This window comes from Mus caroli, chromosome 2 (genome assembly GCF_900094665.2).
Source record: "Mus caroli chromosome 2, CAROLI_EIJ_v1.1, whole genome shotgun sequence".
Lineage (NCBI taxonomy): Eukaryota > Metazoa > Chordata > Mammalia > Rodentia > Muridae > Mus > Mus caroli.
In genome coordinates, this window is record NC_034571.1 from 8,971,335 (window position 1) to 8,980,947 (window position 9,613).

General features: G+C 39.7%; 1 protein-coding gene across 5 annotated transcripts in view; it reads right to left on the bottom strand.

Annotated features, from left to right (window-relative positions):
• The window catches only part of Mindy3 (MINDY lysine 48 deubiquitinase 3), a 76,293-nt gene that overhangs the window by 63,205 nt on the left and 3,475 nt on the right, over positions 1–9,613 (bottom strand). For 4 of the 5 annotated variants that reach the window (XM_029472334.1, XM_021185512.2, XM_029472330.1 and 1 more), the window contains exon 2: positions 3,343–3,422. The exons of the other annotated variant lie outside the window; for it this stretch is intronic. Coding sequence is in view for 2 of the 4 variants with exons in the window: in XM_021185512.2 (XP_021041171.1) it covers positions 3,343–3,422 (80 nt within the window). In the remaining 2 variants the exon portion in view is untranslated. The remainder of the gene's footprint in view (positions 1–3,342; positions 3,423–9,613) is intronic. 5 annotated transcript variants of the gene reach the window in all.

Genomic DNA, 9,613 nt, shown 5'->3' on the forward strand with positions numbered 1-9,613 from the left:
GGGAGGGGGAGAGGGAGAGGGAGAGGCAGAGGGAGAGGGAGAAGCAGAGGCAGAGGCAGAGGATGAGGCTGAGGGAGAGGGAGAGGGAGGAGAGGGAGAGATGGGGGAAAGGGAGAGATGGGGGAAAGAGAGAGATGGGGGGTAGGGAGAGGAAGGAAAGTAAGAATCTCACTATTAGAGTAATCACTTTCTCACAAGAACTCCTAACTTCATGAAATGAGTCATCAAATTATATGGTTTGAAAGAAAAACGAACTGATCTCTAGTCTTCTACTGGGTATGTCATAGAAAGCTGCAGGATACAGGACAGTGCCTCCTTAAGGCACAGTCAGCTGACTTGTTTAAATGTGGATTCCTGGGCTCCAATATTGACTATGAATCTCTGTAGGGCAAGTCTAAGAAATAGGGGTATTATAAAACTCTTTATATGCTATTAGAAAGCAGCATGGAGATTGCTTTTAGTCAGAAGGACCTAAGCTTGAGTCTTGATTTCCTAGTCAATCAAAAGTGCTAGGACAAACTCTGAAAGATTTCCATAAGGATTATATGAGAAAATGTATGCCAGGCACTCAGCATACTGCCTGGCACCCAACAGGCCACCAATTTAAAGAATGTGACCACCCCAACAGTACTTAAATAGACATAAAACAAACACTATAACTAAGCCTCCGCTATGATCAGCAATCAACATAAATGAACTACTCTGTGTAACTACTTACAGAACAGACTTTGAAGGTAAAGCAGGGTGTTTATCCTACCACTAACTCTACTGCTGTCGGCATAGAACGTCACCTTCATCATCCCTTCATAACTGCTTTTACAAGAAGGAATTATAATGCATACAGTAAGCAGTATATTTTCTAGTTTTCTCAGAAATCAACAGCCATAATCAATACTTCTATGAAGTTCCAAGATTTACCTGTTATGTCCACATTTAAACTTTGTTAAAATACATTGAGTTGGTTGTAGCTTTTGCTACTATAAATGAATTTCTTCATGAAGAAAACTTTTTCTATATGAAGGGTTATTTTTAAAGAAGGTTTCTCAGAAGTACATTATTCATTAAGAATCTATATATTATAACTCTGACCATATTCTACAACACCTTTACAGAATCTCAGTTAAGTCTGAACTAGACAACAATATTCAAGAGTGCCAGTACTACCCCACCAACATATGTCTTGACAAGTTTTTATCTAGAGAGTTAAGAAAAAATAAAAAGGAAAAAGCATCAAGCTGTTGCTTGATTTTTACTGGCCCGCACTCAGCAAATGTCTTTATTCTTTTCTTGTCTAGCATCAGTGTACCTGTTAAAAACTACTTGGTGATGCCCATTTGACCTGTGGGGATGAAGTGTATCTTATCCAGTTTGTACTAATTCACTGTTAAACATAGGCAATATCACTTAATAATAATATTTATTGAAATTTTTTTCTGAGCTTAAAGTAATTCTTTTTCTTAGAGCACTGGTACATTAATGTTTTGGTTTCCTAAGGATATATTTGGCACATGATAGAAGATGACCTAAAATCATTTGCCCCTCAATCTGCCTGTCATATTGGTAGTATTTATAAAATTTCAATTTATTTCATCACTGATTAGAGTTCCTTTATCACAGTATTAATAAATCTTGGTAAATTCTTATTTAATAAATGAATTATCTGTTTAATGCTATTCCTATGTACATATTCTAGAAGTGTCATAGTCTAAACTTAATAGTTCGAAATGTTACTGTTAATATTTTGACTTACTAAATTCTCTCATTACTTTAATGATTTAATTTTGATGCTTAAGCAGAAACGCACACACACATATTATATTATATATATATATATTTATACACACACATGTGTGTGTGCATAATGTAAGTTTATTGATTGAAAATATTGGCATATTTCTCAAAGCAAACCCACTGTGTTAAAGGTCTGTAACATGTAGTCAAAATTTTAATGTTAAAGTTATCCCTTGTTTATTTTTGATACACACTGATTTTTAAATGCCTGTGATCTATCTTCTGTTTAACTATGTTCACAGACCTCCAATTCTACAGCACTATTACTGACCACAGAGACTATTTCTAAATGTAATACACATGACAGAGCAAGGGTCTTCAGATTCAGACAAGATTCCTATTGGTACAGGAAAGCTGCCTCAGTGGATTCAGGAAAATAGATATAATAATAATTAGTAGTACTATATTTTCATATAAATATATGTAATCACACAGGATATTTAAATATTCTATAATTATTATATTTAAATTTCTACTTTATACACTTAACGACTTTGATGCAATAATAATTTTACCAATATGAAAATAATTAGTTTTATTCTTTGAAGAAATAAAAACAAGATGATCTATAGAGGTGTATTTTGGAATAACTCAGACTGCTTTTCTTTTTTTTAATTTTTTAGATTTATTTTATGTGTATGAATGTTTTGCCTGCATTTTTGTATGTACATCATATGTGTCTGGGTCCTTTGCAAGAGCAACAAGTGTTCTAAGCCACTGAGCCATCTGTCCATTCCTGAGAAGGCAAAAGAACCTCTTCCTTTTAACTGAGTGATGTTAGCATATGAAAGATAGTGTTGGGAACTAATGTATTACATAACCAAGAGTTTAGAAATGTATCCTTCATACCCAGTGGATAATCTGCATCATTTCTAATTAAATAAACATTTTAAAGTATGAACAGCTTTGAGGTGACACTGATAATCACACTTCTAACTGTAAACCAGAAGCTGTTGGTTCTAGCAATTTAACAGTTTATGGTACTAGTCAGTTCTTAAATTCAAAAACATTCAGATTCAAAACAAGTCCATTCTGAAAACAAAACTCTTTTGTACAAAGAAAAAAAAATTCTTTAAACTGTGTTTGTAGTTGGTTGCAACTTACTTAGAAAGGCCAATCTTTAGCTCAAAATAATATATAAAATTTAGGCCATGAAAGCATGCATTCATCTGTAACTTTCTAGAGACATCTTTGTAGATGGAATAAATGATAAAGGCCTAATTGTTATGATTATACCCTTTAAATGTATAGATCTTATAGGATCAAAGGCTCATTATATTACACAACAGATCTTATCTCTAATTCCAAATCTTCTAAAAATCAGGGTGTACCTCTTACTTTCCCTTGAAAATGCTACTATTGTAAGGACTCACTCATGCTCTAAAAGAAAGAACTTATCTTTATTTTGGATAGTTAGAACTCTATGTGTAAAAGTTGTTAGAAGGTCATATCTGGTTGTTCTGTAGAGTACAGACATCAGAAAACAGAGACAAGAGCTAAACTTTTGAACATGTCCCTTATCTAAGGAGTTGGTAAAGTAGTCTATGTTACCTGAACAGGTGCAATAACAGCACAGGGACCACCTTCAAACTGCTCTAATGCAGATCCCTCTGATTCACTAAACACAAACCCTAAAAATAAAAGCAAGTAGCAAGGATTAAAAATAGTTCCAGTAGCATCTATAAAGAATTGTTCATATACTTTGCTTTGAGCTCATGTTTCACAACAGAAAATATCTACAGTTACTGGAGGCAATGCTTGGTCTTTCAAAAGACCAAGAGGACTCTCTGTCTGTCTCTGTCTCTCTCCCAGCCCCCGCCTCCCTCCCTCCCTCTCTCTCTCTCTCTCTCTCTCTCTCTCTCTCTCTCTCTCTCACACACACACACACACACACACATACACACACACAATTTCACACCCAGGAAAGGTACACACACACACACATACACACACACAATTTCACACCCAGGAAAGGTAAAGTAGACTTTAATGGAAAGGACAATAAGTCTGACTTTTATTTAATTCTTGGTCTAACGAATAAAATTAGCTCATGCATGCCAACACAGAGTCAGCCCTAAGCCACACCTCCAGCATCTTAAATCTCACTTTTCCGTACTTTCATATGCTTGAAGGAAAACTAGAAATCCAAACACCAGTGTTTTTGTTGCTGTTCACTTCAGTCCCCCTCCATTCCCCATTAAGGATAATTACCGAGAGTACTCACTGTAAGGGAGCAGTGGGCTAGGTGGTAGCTAGAATACTTGCCTAGTTATCTACTTCATTTCAATACTTGAGTCACATTCTGTAATTTAAGAACTAAATGGCATGATAGATAGTAAGTGTTCACAGGCTGGCTCTATCTTAGTTTAAATACTCCTAATCATCATTAACTGATAGCAGCTACAGGGATGCAGGCGGCCTTGGGACAGAAGGCAGGAAAATCCACTAGAAACCACGGGGGGCGGGGGGGGGTGGCAATGGGGGGAATAATCACACTATCTCCCTGAGCCGCAGTTGTCTTATTTTTAATATGTTCACTTTCAGTTCCACTATACTAGGGCTCTACTGAATTTCAGTAATGGTTAAATTCAGTAACCCAGACAACACACTGGGTTTGCTTATATTTCATAAATACCAGATCTTATATGTGCAACTCAGAATATTATACAAGACTGCTAAAGTCCCTGGTCTGCAGGAGCTGATCATCGAGTTGAAGAGACATGTAGATAGGTAATACTAAAAGAATAAGTTAATGTGACAGAAGAATAGAGGGTCTCCTGGGTGCAAAAAGGAACAGTGTCTGCCTAAGTCAAACATTACCAGATGACCTGGAGGCCGATTATGGCAGGGCATCTGGCTGGGAAACAAGGGTAGGCAAATAATGTTCAAGCAAGCCGAGCATCAGTACTGAAGGGAACAGGGCTAGAAGAGCAGGAAACGCTGGTGAATCAAAGGGAAATTTAATGCAGCTGAAGGGCTGGTCAGAGGCAGAAAGAAGTGTGAACAGGCAAAAGGGAAAAGAGGAGGCACATGCTACATAGGCCTGTGTGAGCCTGAGGACGCTCTGGTTCTTGCACAACTATAACGTTTGCTTCTTTGTAAAGGATGAAAATAGGAAGACTCTTCTAAGAGCACAGTAGAGATGTAACTGGCCTAATCAAAGCTACTTTCCTAGGGAGAGGAAGAGCTATTTTCAAATGGTATTTATAAAATGAAATTAAAGCTTGATCACTACATGTAAATGGAGCATGCTTGATATAGAGGAAACAAGAGTTGCCTCTGAAGTTTCTACAGACAAAAAACAAAGAAAAACAAAAGGCTGGAGATCCAGAGCTTCCTCCCAGGTCTCTTCTTTACCCTTTCTTCCAGCATTTAACTGTTTCACATAGTTTTTAAAAAAATCAGTGATTCCACTAAGAAGTCCACCCACACACTGTCTCCTGGCCTCTCAGCCCTATCCCAGCCATCTCGATGCTACAGCCCAGCTCTCTCAGTGCAGTCTCCACAGATGAGTTCACTATCAATCCCTGGCTGCAGCAGCTCACTCTCCCCATGCTCACTGGCCTCCTGCATGCTGGTCTTTTGTTGCATGTTAGCCAGTTTATCATCCATCTCACTGCAGCTCCTCTTAGACACCACATTCCCCAGGCCGTGGCCTTGGGATTAGGCTTTTTCCTCTCTGTATGTTCCTTCTGGTAGTATGCAGAACTTTACTTACCTCTAATAATTTTGTCTACTCCCACAATTTCCATTACTGACTGTAACCAAGAAATCCCCAAATTCAGACCAGACACCGAATCTGAAGTTCTCGTGTGGCCCTGCACAGTGACTTCAGTCCCACTGGTGAGATTCTTCCAGGTCTTCAGACATTCCTGTCTCCACCTCTCAAGTGCTGGGATCACAGGTATGTCCCACGAGGCCTTTGTACATAATTCTCCTTCTGCCTAAAACACACGCTTGCCCTTTCTGAAGAAACTCTGACTCATCTTTTAGGCTTCTTCCTTCCTTTTGGCTCAGGGCTCCAAAACATATCTCAAATGTGTCCTGTATCTCATCAACTTATAGTTCAGACAGCCTACCCTGTCCCCTGCAGTACTGATAAAGGCTTCCTGCCACACTGCCCAGCTGCTCATCTTCTAACCCCTTCTAGTCATCTGTACTGCATGGAGAGTACTGCAGAAATGGAAAACAGATTTGGTCACAACCTGCTGAAAATATTTCTATAGACTCTCAGTGCAAGTAAAATAGAACCTTAACTCCCTTTTCTGATCTAAAGACATGGTAAGATCGCCAATTCAATGGACCTCCATTTTACCTTTACTTTGATCGGCTAAGAAGTCCATATTAATGCTGCTCTTCTCTCTCGATGAAATGCTTCCACTCTGGTCTTCATAGTCTTCAGGATTCAAGTGAGATGTGAGCTCCTTAGAGAGACTTCCTGGAAGACCGTAAGTACTCTCCCATGCCTCACAGGACCAGCATTTATCCTAATCTATACTTATGTTAGTTTATTACACAGGTATCCGTGGCTGTTTCCACCATATGCTGTATACCCACTGCTTGTTAATGTCTGTTCAGGTTCTGAGAGGGAAGAGAATTGGGGGTGTTGGTTTCCACGAAGTAAAATACATCAGTTTCAAATATGTAAAGGAGCCATCTCTACCATGTAGAAGCGGGGATCCTGGACCTCAGGACAAGCTTTGGGACTACAGACAGCAACTGCAATCACGTGGAACAGGTCAGCACAGTGAATGCCAGCATGCACTGCAAAGACGATGAAGCTAAGAACATTAAAAAGTGAGCAGAGGCTAGGTCAGCAAGGCAGGATACAGCGTTGAGAGACAGGCAAGACAGGGACATAGTAGCAGAGGTTCTAGAAAAGATCAATTAGGTACAAGGGTAGTCAGCTGTGGCATGTGCTAAGACATAAGTGCTGGATCAAGCGTACCACCAGTACTGCAAAAGAAACTCAGAGCTAGAGAACAGCCAGACTTTAAATGAGAGGAGAAACAGCAGAAGCAAGCTAATTCTTGTACAAGTTTCAGAGAAGAAAAGAGGATGGCAGGATGGAGAATTATTTTGATGCTTAATGACTAAGGATGTCATTAAGGATGTGTGTGTGTGTGTGTGTGTGTGTGTGTATGAGAGAGAGAGAGAGAGAGAGAGAGAGAGAGAGAGAGAGAGAGGCATATGCTTTTAATCCCAGCACTGAGCAGGCAGAGCCAGGTGAAATCAGAGTTTGAGGCTAACCTGGGTCTATGTAGAGTTCCAGGCAGCTAGGGCTACATAGTGACACCCCTATCTCAAAACAAACAAAAAAATCAAAACAAAGTGAGTGAATAGATGATAGACAGATAGACAGACAAATAGAAAGAGATAAATGAGGGCTGATGCAGCGACTGATATGGGAAAAGGAAATTGGAGACCTTATCTTACAAGGTCTGAGACAGTGCAGCACAGCAGGAGTGACTCCCAACCAGATAGAGGTTGTCAGCTGTGCCCTCCCAATCTCTACAGACTTACAGTACTAGAGATAGTGCAAGGGACCCACCTAAAGTTAAAGTTGTTTTCACAACACTATCAAGACATTATCTACCTTCATGTTAAGTTCATTAATTTTGAAGGGTGTAATGGGATCCTGAGCTCAGAAAACTTGAAAGCTGGTGACTTCACAGATATAAATCTTAGAAAATTTCTAAAACAAAGAAAAGCAAAGCTACTGGCTGGAATCAGGGGAATGAAGAAGGGAGAACTGAGGTCCTGTCTGGATGCTGATTCTGAGATGTAGAAGGACAGCTTGTTGGGGATTGTTCTGGTGCTGTAATGCATCAAATGATAAATTCTGTACCGCAAGATCTGGTTGCCCCAAGTTGAGCAAATTCCTATGCCTTTGTTATATGAACCTAGCTCCCTAATTAAAATCAATTGGCTAAAAAGACTAGAGCCTGTGATTGGGAGGTAGAAAGAGAGGTGGGAATTGAGGATAGATCTCAGGAGAGACTGGGAAGGAAGGAGAAAAGGGGCAGAGAAGAGAGGCTGCCAGGAGCGGAGATAGACCATGATCACAGGGATGATGAGTGGAAGCGGGGACACTCAGCTAAGGTGTTAACTACTGTCTGCTGATGCAAGACAGGTTTATCCACAACTCCCTGGAGCTCCTGAGAACAGGAAATGGGGAGCTGGATGTAGATAAGACGGATAGGAAAACATGAAAAGTGACAACTAAAAGTGCTGGTTATCACATTAAGACAATCAAATGTCAGGTCCGACCTAGGACTGAGAAGCAAAGCCAAGAATCTGGGCCACACCATCTGAATCCTCCTGTCCCACACCTTCTCTTCTGCTAAGCTGCACTGGGCCTTTTCAGCACTTGGGTAGCAGAGTTAAAGCCAAGAGACTTTCACTGTTTGTCCAAGAAGAGTGAGAGAGGAGTCCCAGTACTGCATGTTAGTGCAGAGGAGGACTGAGGTTCTACAGACTTTCAGTTCATGTAAAAAACATCAAATTAGAAGTGAATCCTAGCCTTCCCTAAGGAGTCCACTAATATTCAAAGAAGAAGTAAAAACATTAGTAAAAAGTCTATTATAATGCATCTATCAGGATCCATGGAAGGTGCTTACAGTTACAATCACACGATAGTGAGTTGTTTTATTTGTGCCCTTGAACATGATTTTGTTAATGTAAGGCTACTTTTCTTGTCAAATGTTTTTTCACTCACATTATTTCCTAGATTTAAAAGAAATTTGTTTATTACAAAAACAACAATTTCTGATTAAATCTAAAGTTACTCACCTAATAACTGATTTGACAGAGAGTTTTGTAACATCTGTAACATATTGTGACACAATGAAGACAGTGACTCTGTCCTCAGTACCACATTCTATAACAGCTAATTTAAATGTGGCCCGTGAACCTTTTTACTCTCGAGCCTCCACTGTACACACCTCCCTCCAACCAACACTACACACACCTCCCTCCAACCAACACTATACACACACCTCCCTCCAGCCTCCACTGTACACACACCTCCCTCCAACCGACAGGGCAACTAAGGGCTCTAAAGTCTCAGCAGCCGGTGTAAAACCAACAGCACAGACTTGCTTCGATTACTATAAGCCACAGGGTCTGGGTTAAGTCAAGCATCTGAATGGGGCCCCATTTTCCTTAGCTAATAGTGTTAGACTAGACACATTTACCCTCTGTTGTCTTTGAAGATTGTAAACCCTGGACAGCATAACATCATATGACAGACATTTAAAATCTTTGAATTAACGAGACTATATTACATATTTAAAGTACCAAATAATTAATCCTCTCCTGTGCTTGCACATTGTGGCTTTTAAAAAATCACTTGTTAGGTGAATTACAATTTAGTTATGCTAAATGAAAGGAAAACCTAAGTTCAAACTTTGACCCAAATGATCTAGTAATGAAAAGTGTGTGTGTGTGTGCGCACGTGTGTGTGTGTGGTGTACCTCTGTGAGAGGACAGCTTGCAGAAGTTATCTTTCTCTTTCAAGCCTAGAAGTACTGAGGGTTAAACTCAGGGTCAGGCTTGGCAACAAGTACCTTTCCTTACTGATCTATCTTGCTGGCCATTTTATATATTTTAAATGATCCCTCAATTTTTCAATTACATAAAAATTTTATTTTTCATATTATATAATAAGGACTGTCTCTTATTCCTGAAAACCCACCCCCAAATCTAATTTTAATCAAGATGGCCCTGCCTTGCCGGGCGTGGTGGCGCACGCCTTTAATCCCAGCACTCGGGAGGCAGAGGCAGGCGGATTTCTGAGTTCGAGGCCAGCCTGGTCTACAAA